A 21,672-nucleotide genomic window follows, 5' to 3' on the forward strand; every position below is an offset into this window, starting at 1 on the left:
TTACGGTGGTTACTTTTCCTCCTCTTGCTTCTTTCTCGCTTTTGTTGCTTCATCTTTTACGGACTTAGAAGAAAACGAAATATGCTCGCTTGTGTGCGGCCCGAATCCCCTGGGAATACATATCTCGGTACGCGGTGCATTCGGATGCAAAACTTTTTGAAGAATTCAGCATCTGGGTTAACACCCATGCCGCCGCTGTGCCGCCACCGACGAAACGAAACGAAACGAAACGAAACGAAACGTCTATGTCTTCCGCCTTTCCAGATGCCCGCTTGCATAGCCTCTCGCTTCTCGTTTCAACCACTTCCTCCTCCTCCTCTTCCTCCTCCTTATTATGCTTAGACTGCATCTCCTTCGAGTTATTCTTCTTTCTCCTGCAGTATTTATCCTCTTGCCGGACCATGTGGCGTGTTATACCCAAACGTATAGATCATTCAAGTCTGCATGTAACTTCTCATTACTCGTTATCGGGCCATCGATGACCCCAAACTGAAAAACGGGTGATAAAAATAAGCAGTAGAAAAATCTTGAGCATTTATCAATTCTCGATACTTATATAACCCCTCTTGCGTTTTAAACACCAAGTGTTATTGTAAGAGGCTTAAACTTTGATTCAGGACTCCCGCAGGATCATGCGGGGGAGAGGAAAGAAGGTCTCCGGGAACCAGGTGACAAATATAACAAACTTTTGGATTTACGAACTTCCCTCCTCCCTCCACCCTCGATAAAACTGTCAGATTTTTACACTTTATCGACACATATACTATACTTTCTTTGGCAAATAATTGGAATGACAGTAAGAAGAAGTAAAGGAAAAAAAAGGAACATATTCTATCCGTGCGATAAAAATGTGACCGTAAAAGCAAAAAAAAAAGGGGGGGTGGGTAAAAATTGAAAAATAAATTGTTTCCATCTTATAATATGAGACGCATGCATAGATAGTGGCTATCTTAGATGGTTAGTTGACATGCAGTGAAAACAATGCCGCAGAGAGCAGTTGACGAAAAGAGATCGGGTTTTCAGGTCTTAGGTTATTACCATGTATAAGGAATACCGAAGAGGAGAGATTTTTCGGCTGAAGTAAATGGTGTGTGTGTTTGTGTGTGTGTGTGTAAAAGTATAAGCTTCTGCTCTCCGTTGCCTAGTAGATAATTTTTTCTTTTTTTTTTTTTTATCTTTTTGGTCTGTTCTTTTTTCTGTTTACTATTCAACAGTTTCGTAAACGAATTATTTTCGGACTCCTGAGGGCATTCTGCCAGCCAACGAGCGTTATAAGAACCGTAGCCTTGCCTCCTCTGATGCAGCAACGGTGTTACAAACTGCTGGCTCTCTGGCGGAGGAAATCGAGATGTCGTTTATACACGAGAAATAAACCCCATCAGAACATCTGCTATGCAGGGAAACGAGGACATACTGTTAAATTTTAATACCCGCCCCTTGAGTCGGTCTCTCTCTTTCTCTTTCTCTTTCTCTTTCTCTTCCTCTTCCTCTTCTCACTCTCACTCTCACTCTCACTCTGGTCCCTCTTTCACTCCATCTGTACTCATCCTCCAATCGTCGTGCACGCTTCCGTCTTAACACCGAGTATCTGCTGAAGAGACTCTCTTCGTGTTGGTGTATTCAACTCGAACTCGGGTGTAAGTGTATGCTTGCTGCTTCTGTACACCGCCGAACAACTTGGGGTTCGATACTAGATTCTAAACCACATCGAGAGTTTGGCTCAACTCTGAAATGTTTATCGAACTTGAACCTCGTGCATCAAGCTTCGCTCCTTGCTTTTACTCTTGTTGCATTTGCGCAGATTCAACTCGACCACTTTTAAGTGCCTGATGCACTTGGTGATCGGCTTTACTATTGAGGTGGTTTTACGGCCGACTAGCTTTTTCAATTTTGTAGCAGTTTTTTGCAGGAAGTAGACACTTTCGGCTAACTGTAAGGTAGCCTTGCCAAACGAACATCAGACGAATATTTATTTAAATGTCGCAAAAACAATTCTTTAGATTAGTTGGATGGCATCACAATAATTCTTCAGATGCCTTAACGGTGTCGTAATAATTCTTCATATTTATTTCGCATCTTCAACAGCGATGTTTGACGCACATTTTCTCAGGAACTTCACAATTGACTGATTTCTAGTCTGCTGTTTTCAATTTCACAAACTATCTATAGAAATTTCGTTAGAGATATCTACATTTTTAATAAGAAAAAAAACTTTTCTATTTTCTTTGAAAAGAATCAAATTTCCTTAGATCTAAAGAAATTTCTTTATCATTGGTAACGATGAGCTAAGATAACGAGTTTCACGTTCAACTTATTTCTCATAAATTGTTAAAAAGTTTAGATTTCAAACTCGATAATCTCGTTGAAAAAAAAAAAAAAATATATTCAGATACCAGTTTTTAAAATTCTTTCTTCGACTTACCACCTCACAGACGTCGATCACCCTCGTTTCGACGCCCCATGACCTACGAGGATAGATTATGCAGACCCTTTGCCCTCTTGAGATAAATGTCTAGCCACGAGCGGTCGACTTGAGACATAGATAATAGAACAACGGTCACTTGGGCGAAGATTATCTACTGAGAACCGACCCACCCTTCATTCTTCCTTGACTCCATGCATCCTAGACTTTGTCCCGCGCCTCCTTCGCTTATCTGTTATGTTATGGAAATTCCTGAACCTATGATGCACAGGGGATGCAGATAGTGCGAAGAGCTTTTTTTTTATTCTTGTTTCTTAATTTTTTGTCTTTTCTTTTTCCTCCCTTGGATTTTGGTCGTTGAGGATAATTGGTGTGAGAGCCTTAAAGTGCTGTGCTCTTAATTTTCGTCATGTATCTTTACAACACATCACGAAGAAAGTGGTTTAATTCTGTTTTCACGGAACAATTAAAGTATGCTGTATGAATTCACGCGTCATTATCATGTGTTGTACATTGAATTTGATCAGAGTTTTAGTCTATTCTTGATTAGAGGCGATAGTGAGGGTGAAAGTAATTTCGGCATTATGCCTATCTGAAAGCTAGATATAACTCTGTATGTTGATGTGAAATTGTTTGTATATGAACGATATAATTCAGGCTCTTATCTTACTCGAGGCTTTTGTCAAAATCTTATTTACCTACACTGTTATTGTCACTCGCAATCTCGATTCGAGATATCATTTTGGTTTTATTAAAAATTGAAGCTTGGATTGACTATAATATAAGCAACGACATGCATCGATACTCCAAAGAATATTTTATACTCTGTATTTGCAGGATTATAAAATTTCACCGAACTTTGTTGTATTACCTTATTAAAAATGTGTATCAATCAATCATCAATATTCTGCAACTCGAACGATGCTGTTCCATTCTAATCGTCAGTATTTTACCTATTTAAAATCCATGCTGTTTATACTTCACGAATATACATTTAATGTTTCAGAGATTCGTGGATGCTTTTGTATGAATAATATCTCGTTTATATACAGGGTGAGTCAATTCAAACTCCGAGAATGGGAGGAGCTCACTTGTGTTGATCAAAGTAAGGTTCGAAGTCTACGTGTAGATTCTAACCAGTGCGAATGAGAAACAGTCATGAAGATATTACAACAAAGGAAAGACGAAAGCAAGAAATTTCAACAATTAGGTTTGTCTTGTCTTGCTGTCATGTCACGACTTTATTTCTCATTACCACTGAATACCTTAACTTTCATATCAACACCACTGAGCTTCTTCCATTTTCGGCGTTTCAATTGACTCACCCTGTACGTATCTGTACATAGATATGCATGTGACGTGTGTTTGGCTCGTTGAAGTACATAGTAAAGAAATGGAACATACGACTTTGGCAGAGAAGTATTTTTCTTCTCTGTAGATAACGTAGAAATCCTATCGACCTGCGTGGTTATTATAATCCAACGGCGTCAACTTGTGGTGATTTTTTTTTCTCCTCGTTCTTTATATCCTGCTTTTTATTTTTCTTGGTAGAAAAAAACGAGGCGAGTTATAAGAAAACGAGGAATTTCAAAAGAGTCCGGATTGGAGAGTGAAAAACTTTTCCCCGTAACTCGGATCGTGGAAAATTATACGGGCATGCATTGGAACAGCGTAATTTACTTATGCAAATTTACTGTCTATAATCATTCGCCAGAGTTTTCCTGGAGAAAAACGAAATGCGGCGGCGTGAAATTGTTGAAAATTTCATGTCAAAATCTTCCCTATATAATTTATGTATTATAAATTTGATTGATAATTTCATGCGAATATGACAACTTGACGGTCCTATTTATATTAGAAAATAGTCAAACACAGCTGGAATGAAAATTGTTCCATTGCCGGAGAAGATTGGATGAAAAATTTCTATTTCAAGTATTTCAAGTATTTCAATTACCATTCAATGTGTTTTCTCAAAGTATTCGAAGGAATTTTGCATATTTTACACGGCCCGTTGCTTCTCTTCTCTCTGTATTAACACATCATGCACGCTAGTAAAGAACGTGCGGTTTCATAATCGGACGATAATTATCCGGCAGTATATTTTTAACTCTCACAGAAAATACGTACGAGTGTGATTCGCGGTATAATAACTGTTCAGTGACACTTAAATTCGTATTTTATTCGCTCGCACGTATTGCCGATAGCAAAATTATCCGTGAATTCATTTTATTTAATCTGACACTGAATTTCTCTTCAGTTTCAGGATTTTTTTTCTTATGTCTCGTTCACACGAATTCCAAAACCTTTTATCCTTTTTCCCGGCGATGGTTCATTTTTTTTATCATTTTGACATTTTTCTATCCAGATTAATTTTCATTTCTACCAAATTTCGCCTTGTTTAGAGATCGGACGAATAAGAATTCAGAACAGGTGTGGATATCATAAACCATTTTCAGAAAGAGCTATTAACCGAAAGTATGCAAGTCGGACAGGAATTTCATGCAACAGGTCTTCACCCGATTGCCTCGGGGGAAAACTCTGGCGAAGTAATACATTATACATGTATATGTATATACATATATATATATATATATACACACCTCGATAATTGTTATGCTTTATAAATCAGAGACTGGTTTATGTGCCTAGCAGGATGTAATTCGACTATGACGTTGTCCAGAAGTCTGAAATGGATTATTTAACCTAACGGGTATTGAGAATTACTTTCGGATTTGCATGATGATGATGATAATAATAATAATAATAATAATAATAATAATAATAATAATAATTAATGTATGAAATTCAGGTCAGATCTTAAATTTTTATTTCAATTACATTACGCCTGGTATTTTATTTACATTTTTGCTTGTTATCAAAGTGATATAACAGTGAATATGAAACTTCCGCGTGAACGATGTGGGAAAATTATACTTGCATACAGGTGTGGAGAGAAATTGGAACGAGTATATATGATACGGTTTGCATAGGAAGTTATCGGTGTATTTCACTCTATTAATATACCGACCTTAGGTAGATATATATATATATATATATATATATGTATATACAAACGGTATTATATAGACATAACTGTGTCAAAGTCCAAGGGTCGGGTGACTAGGAGATTAATGTCACACGAAATTGTGTCTATTATTGTTAGTTGCAGCGATTTTTCTTTACTTTGTTATACTGAAACTTATTTATTACCAATCCCGCGGCTGAAGAACTGAGCAAGATATATGCATATAAAAAAATAACATGATTAGAATCTTTATTTTTTAAATTATCTAAAAATTTCATTTACTTGACAAAAAAAAAAAAAAAAATGCAAAACCTTATTTTCAATTTGGAAAGACATGAAGAAGGAATCTTTTCACTCCGGAAAGTTTCAGCCGCGTGTATATATATATATATATATATATATATATATATATGTTTGTATTATACTATACGTATAGTGTTGAGAGTATTTTCTTTCTCTTTTTCGTGTTCCTTTTTCCTCATTTTTCAACACGAGTGAAAAACTAACTTTTCTAATTTTCACTTTTTGTCGGCTGTGTGAGCACGCGCATGTGTACGTGTGTTTTTCTTCTTTTTACTTTTTTCCGTTTCTTAATCGTCGAAGCGAAATAACAAGCTTTTCGAAGAGTGAAAAAGTACACGAACGCGATGATCGGGAACACTTTGTTCGAAAAGTTAGGGATAAAGTTTCAAGTTAAGTCTGGCGCTGGTTGGTTGATTGAAGCAATTGTTGGAAAAATCAAACCTCATCGATACTTTCTTGACTTTTTGTTTCTCAAATAATTTCTTTATAAACTTTCTCGACTATATAATTAGAGAAGAACCGTAAGTTAAAGAATAATATTGCGGTCCCGCAATTCTATTTTAAGACGCGGATAAAATCTTCCCGTTCTTGGGAAAGTATAAATAAATCATCGTGAACGTGAACTCGATCAGAATCTACCCACAATTAAATCATCGTCAAAAGCTTCGATCAAGTATTGTGTTGCAATTGATCGATACTCCGATGCCCGCAGGTTCTTGGCTCAACTTGAGAGTGTAAAATTACCCTCTAAGATATTATGTCACATCGTTATATATAGCTTTACCTTGAAAGCGATGGGCTTCCAAGTTTACAACAACTGTGTAGAACACGAAAGGCCTGGGTTACCAATTAGCCATCGACGTTTACCACGTAATGTAATACTTTTGTGTATGTTTGATGCATCGATGATACTAATTCGTCTGATAGTTTCATTCCTGCGCATCAGTGAAAAAAATAATCGTTTATGTGCAATTTTATAATGACTTTGAAGGAGTTACTTTTTCAAAATAATACAATTTTTCCTAGACATGCATCCTTACTAATTTAGTATACTCATGAATTTGGATAAAATAAAAATTTCGAATTATATTTTCAAATCGATAATTTTAAGCGACTACAATGTTGAATAAATTTTTAAGTCCTAAGCGGATTGAAATAGTTTGAAATCGTTATGAAATTTATATAATACACAGGAGAAAATTATTGAAACAATTTGAGATTCTCAGAAATAGTCACTGCAGGGTTTCTACTTTATAAGATAACAAGAAATTGATAACTATTAATCCACAGTCTAATAGAACGCCGTTTATATTATTACGTTCGTATCGCTAACGAGTCTGCCGGGATTGCCAGGTTATGGAGGCAGGTCAGATTGGGTTAGAATAAATTCAACTTAGGTCCTCAGAGTTCGGAGGTTAAGCGATACAGGCTCAGATTTAGTTCAGCTTAACCTGTCCCATCCGCGATTGTGCGAAACGAAGAAGCTCCCTCTGGAATTAGAATACATAGACGGATGAAAAAAAAAAAAAAATGCGGGGATTTATATAGCAAAGTCAGCAGGGTTTTGTGAAAAAACATTTTCACTTATACTGCTTGTTTGTTTATTTTTTTCCTTTTCCTCCCCCTCTTCGCGAATAAAATGTTTATCTCAACGTCTCGACGTGTAAAATGCTAATATTTGTTTTGTCAGGAAAACACCGCATCGGCTACCAACTTTCCTCTGTCACAGCCTAAGCCGTGCAAAAAGTGGCTCAACTGGTGGGTAATATTTATAGAACAGACTCGTGGAATCATATTTTCAGCTGATTCATGCTCCACAAATATCCATCGGATCTTATAATATTTCTACATTTCATTTCAGTTTTTTTTTTCCCTCCCTCGTTCGTTTCTTATATTTCACACGCACGCAAGAGACAAGCTTCTTATTTTATTGTTCGAAGCGATATTTCCCGCCTTATATATTATCGCGAGTTATCACCGACCTCGAAATCTTACTCCACACCTGGAATACGTCCGCAGGTTATTGACTCGGTACTTTTCGTTACGACCTAGTCAGAGTTCAAACTCGGATAATCCGTGCTGAATGAGTGGGGTCAAGTGCTCTCAAAACTTGATGATATATGTATGTACGTACGTACGTACCTGTGTATAGACGAATGAACGCACTTCTGCCCGCCTTCTGAACACCACGCGTAACTATACTGTAATTTATAACGATGTCAAAGATTGGAAAACCGTACGTCGGAAGAGACGATTGATTCTGATCCACATCACGTCATTCTCTGAGGAGTCTTTACAACTGACTAGAGAGACTGACTATTAATTGATTAATCGATTGATGGTGTTTTTCGGTTAATCGTTTTTCTAATTGATGGATTAATCAGCGATTTCGATCAATCGATCGATTGTTTTATACGATTAATCGTTTTTACAATTAATCGATTGGTGAATTTACGATTTCGATTAATTGTTTTTTCAATTAATCGATTAATCGACGATTTAGATTGATCGATTAATCCAGGATTTTGATTCATGTACTCCGATTGAATTGCAAAATGGACATGAGGCAACCTCGATTAATCGAAAAAACGATTGATCGAAACCGTCGATTAATCGATTAATTGAAAAAACTATTAACCGAAATCCTCAATTAATCAAATCGGAAAATGCAGAAACGATTAATCGCACAGCAATGCAACTTACACAGACAAATGAAGAAACTGAAATTGATAATCGTGTTTTACCTGCGTCAAATTTCGAAGCATCGTTTGTGTACTGATTCGAGTTTTCAAAAAGCTAGTTACAGTCGAACGTTGGTTTAGGTAAATGTTTACACTGCCGCGAATGATATGTGTGCAAAAAGTGTTAACAGATTTTTTACCCGTGTTTTAATTAACACTCTCATCTCAACTTGAGTTTCGCATTTCGCGACTATGTTCCATTCAGCGAGTTGACGTTACTCTGCGAGTTTAACTGTAGTCGGTAGCTTTTGACGCTTTGCGAACGTGTTGAGAATATTTTTTGGAAGAAGTTTGAAAACGGGAAAATCAAGAGTTTTGATTCTGGTCAGGTTATTTTCACGTTTAGTTGCTGATGATCAGTTGGGCTACTTTGGAACCATGAATTCGCGGATCGAGTTGATCAAAGAGAATCAAAGCGGAACGTCGATTTCACCTATTGCGAAATATACACAGAGCCGAAAATTAGGTGAAGAGGAAACAAGATGGACGACGGAAACTGATCGCAATCATCATTGTATGGGGATTCATTGATTCGAGTTGATTCGAAATACGACTCATGCTTTATCAATTCTTGTGAAAATTTCTCCGTGAAAAAAGTGTTTAGCTGAATTCGATTCAATTGATTACATGTAATTCATCGCTGGAGCAATAACTGATGTACAATGTATAATCCAGTGTGTAAATAAAAGATTTGGTTATTTTTCACTGTCGATCAAAATTACGAGCTACTGCTCTGGTAATTCCAACGTGTAAGACGTAACGAATCAATTTCTTTTCATCGAGCTTATCATTTATCAACGTAGCGACTATCTTTTTCTCACTCTATTTTTTTTTTTTTTTTTTTTTTTTTTTTGTCGTCACCCGTGTCACTTGGCGCAGGTATAACTTTATTGATCTTATTGAAAATCGATGTCTGGTTATTTGCACGATGTTGAAGTTAGTAACGTTATCGTAGCGAAAGATTCGGATGAAATTTTACTTTCTAGCAATTTTATAACTACTTTGAAGGAACTATGATTTTGAAATATGAACATCTCTTGATTCATTACTGTTTACTAAATTTCAGACAATTATAAAGTCGCGAAATGACGGTGTAATCCTCAACATGAACCGTTCCAATAACGTTACTAACTTCAAAATGGTTTATTTGCGAAATCACATTGAATTCATAAAAATATATATTTTTCTTATTTTAGAAACTAGAAAAAAAAGGGTGAAGCAGCCGCATTCCGCTTTCTAATCATGATTCATCTTACTTATTTACGACCCAGAATCTGTGGAAAAAATTGCAGAATTTTGAAAATGGTGCGTTTTTTGCTATCCCTTTTTTTACGCAAAAACGATCGTCGCGCCAGAAAATTCTTGACGAAAATTAGGCTTTTTTTGAGTGGAACGAATGCGAAAAAAAAATGTATGCAGGGATCTGATGAACCGAGGGAAATGACTCCTCGATTCCACTTGGAATACCCCATATAGATATAGATATTTAATCGTGAGAATATTATTTTGCTATAAACGCAGTTTTCTATAACTCTACGAATTTTTGTAGACACAATACATCGGTGAAGATACACACGTTATGCATGTTTACGAGCAATCTGGTTTTATGGATTATTATAGAGAATCTCGGATGCAAAAATATCCCGTTAAAATTTATCATCTAGAGAAGCTTTATCTTGCAAGCATACAAATATCATCGGGTAACCGCACGAGTTCATCGCTCACACAAATTAAGGATTTCATCGATTTAATAGCGAGCGATTCAAGAAGAGATTCCTAAAATAAATTCGCAATAAATTAAATTATTATCAATGCTTTTGGGTTTACTTCAAGAATATTTATTAAACGTTATCTCGAGAGTGGATGAAAGTTACATCGCCGGAGATCTCTTGGACGGTTTCATCTCCTTATCTTATCAAATTTTCATCGATCACCGAGCATCCCGACGATCAGATTCGTCTCTTCGACTTTAATTGGCTCGTTAAAATCACTCTGAAATTTCTTTTTGCACTATTTGATACCATCGCAGGTATGAACCGACGTGTGTTAAGCCACGTGTCACCGTATCCCGTGTGGATTTTGAAAGTTAATCTGAAATTGGCGCGAGGAGCATCAGGGCGAGGCGGTTTATTCGTAAAGGGCTGATTAGATTTGTACGAGGAACAGGGCGGGCCTTAGGGTATCGAGAACGGGTCGCTGGGTCGCCGTCCATCCTAACGTGAAATGGAAACCACCGCCATTAACATCACTTTCCGTGAATCTCTCCTTGCCGATCCCTCCTTATAATTATATTCCCACTGAATTAAACTCTGTTTTCATTCACGCGTAGGCAGGTATAAGGTACCTACGTATCTACGTATAATTAGCAGTATTCAGAACTGCCGGTGTTCTAGACGCTCAGTTGATTCCCGCTAACGTTTATTCGCTTCATTTATAGCTGTGGAACAGGATTGAAATTCTGAATTTGAAAGGTTCCGAAAGTGCCATATTTAAAATGGAACTCCGATAAGTCAGAGTTCCGAAAATTCAGTTTCATTATGCAATAATTAATATCGAGTCTATTGTGTATGTTCGTCTAGCTCGTGTATTCGTATTAGCTATACTTTATGATTTTTTCATAAAAATGTGATAAAAACGAAAACAAAATAAAATGAAAAGAAAAAAAAAAAAAAAAAAAATACCAAATTTTCACGAACAAGAGTTCGGATATTGATTTATTCTTATTTCAACAACTTTTACCCAACAAAAATTGTTTTGTATTTTAAGACACGCTTTGACATTACAGTAACAACGTTATTTTATCATGTTTGCAATTATATCTACATAATCGTGAAACTACGTATCCGCGACGACTAATTACAAGAGTTTGATATGTAGAATATATACATCATACTACGTAACAGCATGCGTAGAGATAACGTACAGTGCAGGTCGTTTTGACTGTTGCTATTGCAGTACGCGTATAGAGTTTAACCCCCCGTGGATCTCTACCGTGTAAAGTCAGTTCGAATTTCGAATCCGGAAACAGGAAGGCAATTTTACGCTCCGGAGAGCGTGGATCCGCGCGGATCTTCTCGTAGACGACAGTGGATTGGCCGCAATGTATTATGGAATCAACTCACTGACTTTATACATCGCTGCTGCTGCTGCCGCGCTGATAACCTCGAATTTATGTCGTGAAATGTCGATCTTCAAATTGACGCGATTTTAGTTATTTAGCAGTCTCGGAAAAGGAGTATCACTCAAACAAATATGAGTTGAAATTAAGCCTGCAATTGCATCGATTTCAATCGGAATATCGAATCTTTTTGTGAGAATACAGAATGAAATTTGAAACTGGTGGGGCTGAAAATATAGAGAGATGAACACAATATCGAATTTTTAACGAGAGAAAAATTTTATTTACTTTCTATATTTTCAATATTCTTCACTCGGGCCTTTCACATTTTCATAATTGTACGAATTAGATTTTTACGTCTTTAAAAATTCGATATTTTGGTCCTTTTATCAGTCAACCATTCTAATTTTTCATCCTCGCTCTTTGAAACGTCCAAAGTCCAAATATTGATTTTACGAAAAAGAAAAAGAAAGAAAAACGAAAGAAACTCATTCAAATTTTTGAACCTAAAATAATAATTCTAAAGCATAAATTTTATGTAAACATCACAAATTTACGAACTCTCATTCCAAACGCCAAAGTACGGATTTTCCGGATGAAAAATGCCTTGTTTTTCCCCTCTCTTAACAAAGGGCAAGGATTTCTTATCAGAATCCCCTATCAGAGAGACACGCACGTATCCGCATATCCCGTAAATTTCCATCGTGAAATCTCAATAACAATCGACTCCGAAATCGAAGTCCGATATCTTGAATCGTGGGCTCCCGGAATTCTTGTGCACTTTTTAACGATAACTGTTAGGCGATAACCGCAAAGATGCGAGCGAACGGCAGTCAGGCACTATTTGTGTACACATATACCTTGTAAATTGAGTTTTTATGTATCGCTATCTGGGGTATTTGAGTACAGGGTGGCGAAAATGGAGATGAAGAAGTTTCCGCCCTCGACCAACGTCGCAAATGCCTTCCTCCAAGCTTTTTCTATTTATTCCTCACCATTTTATTATATGCCATTCAACTAACTATCCTTATTCTTTATTTATTTTTCCAGAGAATAGTCTCCGCGACGAGGATCCAAGTAACGAGTTGAGTTGAGCTGAAGCGAGGAGGCGACGAGATAAACGAAACTTTCATACAGGATTATAAGTTTCCGCTAATAATCTAAAACTGATCTAAAAAGGCTGACCAAGTGCATTTCTGTGCATTCCAAAGATTCTAATTTAAAACTAAAAACAGTTAAAAAGAAAATAATATATAATAATATATATATATATATATACAGCTGAAGAGTTCAACAATTTTATTATAAAAGTGTGATAGATATATATATATATATATATTGAATTTTTATAATACAATATAATCGAAAAGTTAACGAAACGAAGAAAGAAAAAGAAAAAAAAAAAAATACGAGCCGAACGTGCAATATCATAAAAGGTACTTTAGTGAATATAGTTTTCCCCGAGAGTTTGTAGGATTGTTACAGTGTGACGTTGGTGATTAATCTGGATAAAGAAGAATGTCACGAAAGTGGTTTAAACGTAGCGAGAGTACAGTCAGACCACCAGACATACCGAGATAGCCTTTCGAGTTTGGAGGAAATACCCAATTCATTGGTTGTCCAAGACGGGGAGTCGAAGACCGCGGGATGCGGGAAGAGTAGAAGAAGGCTAAAGCTGAGCTTGAGCGACAGGATAAAACCGTCGAGGAGGATAGTGGTCAGCAAAGGTGATCGCCCCGAGAGATCAGCGGAGGGTGAGTTAGTTTCGTCGGTGCCGAAGGACGAGGGAGTAGACAAGGTTGACAGACTAAGCGTGAACCCCGAAGCCCAGAGAGCGGCGAAGTTGTCGAGGAACGATTCGTTCCTTAAGCGGCTCGTCAAATCGTCGAGAGAAAACATTGCCGAGGGTTGTGAAAGGCTCGTGAGGAACATCCAGAAGAGTCCGTTGCTCCTGAGGAGAAAACTGCTTTCGAGCAAGAGTTCCGACAGCTTAGGAAGCGTTCAGAGCGAGGAACGGCCGGTGGCTCCTCTCAGGAGGAAAAGGTCGCGGAAAAGACCCCTCGGCGATCAGGGGTTGACCAGAAACTCGTTGAGGCGTTCGAATTGGCTCAAGGTGCAGAAGGCGAGTCGTGAGGGTGGTAAGGAGAAGGGAAGGGAGGCGAAGGAAAATCATCGTCCGGACCGAGGCCCGGAAACGGAGAAGCCTTCATCGGCTGGGGCCAGTCCGAGGCTTCCAAGAGCGGAAACGCCGATAACCGGAGGATCGAGGCTTTTTCGGGAAGTCGAGAGTCACACCAGCTCGCAAAGCGTCTCTGTCGAGGACGTTGACGAGCTCATAAGGTCCGAAGACAACTTCAGACTTCTCGAAGAGCGCGCGTTGCTTCGTAGGAGGTTGGAGAAGTTCGGGAGAAGCGAGCTTGTTCCTGATTTTTACGACGGGAGAACCGGGAGTCAGGAGACCTTGGAACGTCAGAACCTTGCTCCTGTATGGTCGAGATTGTCCGATCAAATTCGGTCCAGCATTCCTGGCGGTGAGGCCAGGAGGTCGACTCCTCGGACACCGGAGGGTAATCGGAGAAATTTTGAAGGGTTGAACTCGGGTTCGCAAATATTTGAGGGATCGCGATCGGGGAAGGAGGATTCGGTTCGTGAAAAGGGACGAGGAGGTGCCGCTGTAGCTGGCAAGTTGAAATCTTCACCGCCGCCAGAAGACGCGTCGTCGTTTCATAGGGCACGGGAACGTTTGATTCGTGATAACCCCGAGGTCTTTGATAACGACGTCAGACTCCAGTCGACACGAGCCAGCAGTCGTTCGTCGCCGTCGAAGGCAGAAAACGACTTTTTAGTTAAGCGAATAAAATGCAGAGTTGCAGAATTCGACAGTTGCACGAACACCAAGGAACGCGACTGCGGTGGGGAGTCGGCTTCTTCGGATCGGTTTCCAGTCTTACTTTACACGGAAGCTTCCGCCAGCGAGGAGGACACTCGACACGCTGATTACCCTTTCTCACTTAGCGCCGATAATCCAAAGGCAGTACCCGGTGACTGGATTCCTTCGAAGGAAAGCAACCCCTTAAAATTTCAAAGGGAAGGACAAGACGGAGAAGAGGGGGTTGGGCTGTCGTTAAACGGAGACTTTAACGAGGAGAGGAAACCGTCACTATCTCAGAACGAGGACTCAAAGTTTAGCTCGGAGTTTAGTTTCGGTACTGTCAACTCGACGACGACTCGTAGCAACAGAAGTGCGTCGAACGATACTATAGACTGGGAGGTTTTACTGGATAAGAGTGAATTTAGCGAGCTTAACTCGCTCCGGCAGACACGTGGAGCTTCGCTTGGTTCACGGAGTATCGGTAATAGTTCAAGTTCCGTTTTATCATTCGGTGAAAAGGGCGTTGAGTGCTTTTGCGAACCTGATTTGGACTCGACCCATGTTTTTAAAAGTGGTAACAATAAGTTTAGTGAAAAGTTAGTGTCCGTCGAGGTTGTGCCACCGGGTCGATCGGCATCAACTTCCGGACGCGATTCCTCTTCTAATTCGTCTTCCGAAGACGGTTTCGAGTCTGGTGATAAAGCGCCGATTTACAACGGTAGAGACAAAGTTCCTATGTCTAGGCTGACCAAAGATTCAATCATGAAGATAACCATCAGGATGATCAGGCTGAGGGAGAGGTTCATCCTCGGCCTTAGCGCTTTTGCCATTCTCTTCACGCTCCTCCTCGTCGTCGACCTTCAGATGGATCTCGGGTACAGCGGTCACCATCTGGTTCCGAGTCACGGCAGGGTTAGGATAGGCGATGATCCGGATCAGGAAACTGTCTACAACAGCTTCCGGAGGAAGTTCTTGCAGCGGCCAAACGCCAGTAAGGAAATATCGAGCTTCGACGCCGTTGGAACCACCCAGACCTCCAAGGGTGACAAGACGTTCGTCGAAAATTCAGTGAAATCGGTGAAGTCCGATAAGCCGGAGGTTCACGACGACTTTCCTGACCTCGTCGACATCGCCGAGAACGGTTACACGGTGAACGTCGATGATGGCGTCGTCAGGATCAGCGGGGAGGACTACAGCCACAATCCTACCATCGGAAGTCTCAATCACATTCAACCAAAGTGAGTAGAACCATGATCGTGATTTTCTTTCGTTAAGGTATTTCTTGGGTGTGAACTGTTTTAACTCGTCACATCGTTCCAGAACAAAAATCTTGCGACGTACAAACAACATTCGTTTCAACTGAATTTTCTAGATTTTTGACGAACATTGTTATTACGCGCCTTACGATTGTCTTTACTTTGACTGCCTCTAGTTATACGACACGGCTCGTGAGTCCGTCTCACCTGAATCTTACCTGATTATTCTCGGGAGTGCTAATAAACTAGGACAATAAGATTTTCTTACGAATAAAACTCCCTCGAGACACTCCAGTCCTCCAGGAGTATCCAATTTCAAATGCCGAGCCGGAGGGAAAAACGTATTTCGGGTCTTCTCCTCGTGACGGTAGTTTTTTTTGTTTTTTTCGGAATGCAACGAATCTTGTTACACATTGTCGACCTTGAGGTTCTGGTCCAGGTGAGCTTGTCCCAAAGACAGAAATCGGAAACTGCGATACCGGAATGAAATGGAGCTGGATGGCACGGAATGGAGTAGGCAAGCCACTGAGGTAAGGCGAGCCGAGTGCCGCCACGAGGCCAAGAGATACGGACGAGAGTTACGCGGAACACCAAGACCATTTAATCCTAAGTTATAACTTTAAACCCTCGTTTTAAGATATCCGAGTGAACCTTCTGGATTCGGGACTGAGAATTCAGGATCCAGGGTTCGGGGACGTTCTCCTGGGAGTGGAACGGGACCCGGGAGCTTCGCCACGTGTAACCAAACTTCAACCGGCGTTTTATCGTTTGGTAATATAGTGCAGATTTGTGGGAGCCATGGAGAACTGGGCTTGACGTTAGATAACCGGCTCCTTGCCTCCCCCCCCCCCTCCCCACAAGTAACCAGCAGGTTTATCATCTTCTCGCGTCGAAAATCCGCTGGATTTAATTCAATCTTAACCCAAGATTCGGCTACTTCATCCACTGTATATAATTATTCGTGAAAAAACCATTTGCCCGAAGTGATGAGAAGAAATAACTCCTCCAGTAGTTGGCTATTTTGTATTTGAAAAAAAAAACAAAAAAAAAAAAAACAAAACGAAACATCCATCATCCCCAGTTCATTTGAATTGATCGGTCATTGGCACATCAAACGTTTCTATGGCACTTGATATTCCGCACAAAGTATTCAGGCTAATAACGCGTTAGTCGCGGGTACAGTTGCGGAATACCAAATTCACAAATAAGTGGCACGCGTGATGAAGGTCGGTTGGTTGGTTGGTTTGTTGGTTGGTTTGTGGTATAATCGGCAAGTCTCTCTGTCACAACTAGACAAGCTTTCGGCGTACGTTCTACGTAATTCGTTCATTCGCTAAATTGTTTATACGATGCAACGTTACGCAATCGGAGAACCGACGACTGTGTGCCATATAATGTGCATGTAACCATATAATATTCAATCGCTCGGCGAGGTGTTGAGTAAACAGGAAAAAAGTGCGGTAGGTGTGAATAGTTTTGATGACTATTTGGGTTTTTGCTCATTACGTCGCTGATAACTGAGATGAAAAAAAATATTTCACTGAATCCTCCGTGGAGGTAAGACTTGATGGCAACCATTGAAGAACGATTACTTTTCTCCTTATTATCTCTTACTTTTCTTTTGACGAGTCATTCTCTCTTGGCCCGGCAATGAAAAAGAAGAAGAAGGACTCGTTTTCGTCGGAGGGTTGAAACCTCTCGGCGTTTTTCGTTCGGAGAAATTTCAAGGGCATAAGGACAGAGATCCTGATCCCGTCTGACTGGTGTCTCGATCCTCGCTTCGTGGTTCGTGTTGATCGCGTTGATCTCAGGCCAAGTGTTCAGGTATACGTAGACGCTATAATATATATCCTGTTATAATTTCGCAACGGTTTGCGGCTACGTCGCTCGTCTCTATCCGTGCCGAAGTTACGATAATACGCAGCCAGTGGGGTAAGCGACACCGGAAGACCTTGCCAATTGCTTCTTAATCGCGATGACAGTCACGCGCACACGGGGTTCTCAATTAGCACGAATTAATAGCCTGAATCTCGAATGCAGTATAAACCGTCAGCGAAAGGGGGGAGAGAAAATTTTTGACCATATCGTTCGAACTACAACATCACGTGCGTCAATTGACTCCCCCTCGTGATTCGCTGTGATTCATCGTCGTGTTTAAAAGCTCCTCACCGCTGACAAATATAGGAATGATGTAAGCGTATATCCGACACACGTATATATATGCTTGACGTCGTCTTCTGCAGGTAATTGTGAAAAGGATAGAAGGACCTGTGACTTGGTACTTGAACATTTCAATCATTCATTTATCTTTATAGGATAATCGCACCCTGATACGTCGCGTCGTCTAGACCTGCGCAACGTTCGTCTATGTGAGCTATATACACGGTAAATTATGAAATTGTAGGATCGCAAAAAAATATAACTTGGCATATAGGTATCTATTTTTGGTCAGATCAGACTTCAAATAATATCGGCTAACCAGATTTTCGGGTAAAGAGATGATGCCCTCGTCGCAAGAGTCTCAATTACCGGATAGACTGAAAGCCGGATACGCTGGATCTCTGCCTGGGGAGTAGAACTGTATTGTTTCTGAATATGCGAGCTTGCCACAATCCCGTAATATCCCACACGACTATGGAATGAGAGAAGACACAGTGCCGTAACCATAGACGGGTCACAGAGCGTCGCTCTGGGGGATCGACTTCCCTCGTTTGTTCGGTAATAATTTACGAGTAGCCTTCTGCTCCGTCATTGTCCTTCGGCTAGTCCCGTTTCCGTAGTCCTCAAAGGCGTGCTCTTAGACGAAGATGCGTTGAAGATCGGATATGATGGGAAATAGCGGGGAGAATTACATACCGTGCAACAGCAGTTTGCTATCCTTCATTGCATTCAAGGTTCTATCATTATACTTCTGAGAATGTCTCAAGAAAACGTAAAAAAAAAAAAAAAATGGAAGTAAATTAAAAGTCAATTTCAAGACTCACAATTTGTATCAATAAACAAGCATGACTGTTGGGAAATCTCTGCTAATTCAATGATCACCTGACTTCTTGCTCGCGTTATTCGAGGACGTAACTGTGGAGTTGCAATGCGGTTAAACCTGTCTATCTCGATATAAACTAGTAGGTATAATTTGTTGGACATAAAAAAAAAACCTGCGGCGCCGTCTCAATGTGTTGTAATGTTATTTGATTGCACTACGAACAGTTTAGAAAAGAGATCGACACCTCAATTTAATTTCAATCACCAAAATATGTGTAAAACAAACCAGTTTCCAGTTAAGAGTTATAGTTAGGTACTGGTAGGCATAGTTTTACCTTTGTACGATACGCGTCTAGGATATTAAAGTTGAATAGACTTTCTTCTAAGCAAATGCATCTCTGTTTTCCAGAGCATAACATTAACTGCAGTTTTGTCCCGTTTCTGAAACGGTGCGGATAGTCCTCGTTCAGCTGTAATTTTGCCTGGAGATATATTAACGGGTGGGAAACCGCTTCAGGCGTTGAGAAACGCGATCGCGTTTCCCGGTGCGAAAATATCGCGACTCACAGCCAGAAACAGGTTCACTAGATTTTATTTGTCATCTTCGTTCTGCGTCGTAGAGCGTCGCGTGTATGGGTTATACATCTCGCAAATAGAGAAGCCGGGATTTGTGGACATACATGAATGGGTGAAACGAGTTTGTGGCGATGAAGAATGTCGCTCGGTTTTCATCCGGCGATGTCGTAAGACGACAAAACGTGAACCTGCATATCACGAGTTGCGGTGTTCGAAAATCGCTTTTCACGAACTCGATGATCGTCTATTCCTCATCGAATAGACGACTCGCTTCTACTGTACCTACAGCTTCACTATCATCCGCGTGAATGAACTAACTGACGGATTGCATGACCCGTTGCATTTTTTTTCGCCATTTAACGACACCACTTGAACACCGTCGCAACCCACGTGCGCATTAGTCCCATTACAGTCAATTTTTATCTGACGATAAACCTTGCCGGAAGCTTCAGATACAGTGTATGTATCTACCTATCTACGTATCTACGTCACGTGTAGCTTCGGACCCATCAAGTCTCCTCGCCCAGTCGTAACACGAACATCGCGCTATGCTTGCTTTTCAAGCCGCTACGTCTTCCATCTTCACATCAGTATGTTAATGCAATTTGACGCGAAACGTAGTAGATACGCTTGGCTTTTGGACCGTCGTCGCAGTGGCGTAGCTCCAATGTAATAAGATTTGTTGGCACTGTTCGAAGGCCAGTAGTTCCCACTACCGGTGGTCTAAAAAACAGGTTTATTTCTTATTGTAACACCTGTAGAACCTTAGAGAACAGATGCATGAATTTTTCTGCACTCGGTGGATTCTCGTGGTATGCATTATGCACGGGTTTGCCAGCTGACGTTTCGCACTATGTATAGTGTCGAGTCAGGGAATTGCTTGAATCGCTGTAGTTTAAACTGCAATTGCATTACACTTGAGCAAACAAAAGCCCACGGCGCGTGTCAGTGTGAACTTTGACACCATGCTGCATGGGGCATAAGGCACTGAGTAATCGCGCACGCGTAGCAAAATCGTAATCGCGGATGCATTTGTTGTACCATTTTATCTCTTTCATAAACCCGAACGTTTGAAGCATACTGCATTCGTTCTCTGACCTGCATCTATGCGTACGATATTCTCGTGATGTCTCGTCATGATGTTTCTCTGCTTGTTCGCCTTTGCCCGCGGAGTGAGGAGGACAGGAAGTAGTCAAGGACGTGTGTCACAATTATTATTGCTAAATCTGCAAGCTGAATTGTACATAGTTGCGCGCGTGTTTGTGAGTATGATGCGAACACTTTTACGCAGGTGAAATCCTGCGAGGATGAAGTTAGTAACGTTACTGTAACAATGCATGGTTAGGAGAAATCGTTACTTCGCTTTACCTTTAGGATCGTTTGAAATTTGGTAAAACATGATAACCGAATCGTACTCATATTTTTAAAAACCAAATCCTTGAAAGTCATTCGGAAATTGTACAGGAATGATGTGTTTTCTCTGATGTTTCGATTACCTTAACCTTACTAACTTCAGCTGCCCGAAGTCCTTTCCTCGGAACGTCAATCGGTCGTTAAAAATTGGTCTCAAATTTCATGTCCATCTCATTTCTACGGTGTATATCTTTCGAAACGTTCGATGCAACGGAAATTCACTGCTTTCAATATCTGACCATGGAGTCGAAATAGTTTCCAAAGAATTGAGAGCAGTGCATTTTGGCAAAAGTCAAGCACGCTAGCGACTACACTAGTCCAAACGATTTCTTGCGAAACAAACCCGAACGTGGATGTCTGAGTGAAATTAAGGGAAAGTCAAAATACCAAACGAGAGGAGCAGAGAGCTAGGCACGCTTAGGAACCGAGCTGTCTATTGTTTTTCCACTTCGTTAGATTCTAAATAAAATAATTTGGTATTCCCTTAGGGGCTGAAAACGTCTCTGAAGAGAATTTCCCTCTCGTCTCTTGTATTTGGAGTACGTACAACTTCCCGCCGGTTTCTCCTCGAATATCTTAGCTCGAAGTTAGTTTCTGATTACCACTACGTTGCAAGTCTCAAACTATCCCGGAGATTCTCACTTGCAGGGTTCATCTGACTACTTTAATTGTGCTGAATTTTCCAAACTTCGGTTCAATTTCGATATGCAAAAATGTGGGACACCCTCGAAATTATGTATATTTATACCTATATGCACACACACACACACGCACTGTCTCTCGTATATATATACGCGTATGTTCAATTGCACCCACGTAAGATTGATCCGTAGCAAATTAGTCGACACACCTGGCGAAAGCTCTATAAGAGAAGGGGAGAGAGAGAGAGAGAGAGATAGAGAGAGAAAGAGGGATATAGAGAGGGGCGAACGTTTTCGCGAGATCTCAATATTATCTCGTGCTT

General features: G+C 40.2%; 1 protein-coding gene and 1 long non-coding RNA gene across 3 annotated transcripts in view; both read left to right on the forward strand.

Moving 5' to 3' along the window:
* LOC124416740 overlaps nt 1-12,859 on the forward strand; it is a 31,193-nt gene extending 18,334 nt beyond the window's left edge. For both annotated transcript variants that reach the window (XR_006930808.1, XR_006930807.1), the window contains exon 3: nt 12,660-12,859. This is a non-coding gene — a long non-coding RNA (uncharacterized LOC124416740). The remainder of the gene's footprint in view (nt 1-12,659) is intronic.
* Nucleotides 12,860-13,083: 224 nt separating this feature from the next.
* Nucleotides 13,084-21,672, forward strand: part of LOC124404387 (extracellular serine/threonine protein CG31145) — a 44,448-nt gene continuing 35,859 nt past the window's right edge. Inside the window, exon 1 of the mRNA XM_046878475.1 lies at nt 13,084-15,719. Within this exon, the coding sequence (XP_046734431.1) occupies nt 15,217-15,719 (503 nt within the window). The 5' untranslated portion in view covers nt 13,084-15,216. The remainder of the gene's footprint in view (nt 15,720-21,672) is intronic.

This window comes from Diprion similis, chromosome 3 (assembly GCF_021155765.1).
Source record: "Diprion similis isolate iyDipSimi1 chromosome 3, iyDipSimi1.1, whole genome shotgun sequence".
Classification (NCBI taxonomy): Eukaryota; Metazoa; Arthropoda; class Insecta; order Hymenoptera; family Diprionidae; genus Diprion; species Diprion similis.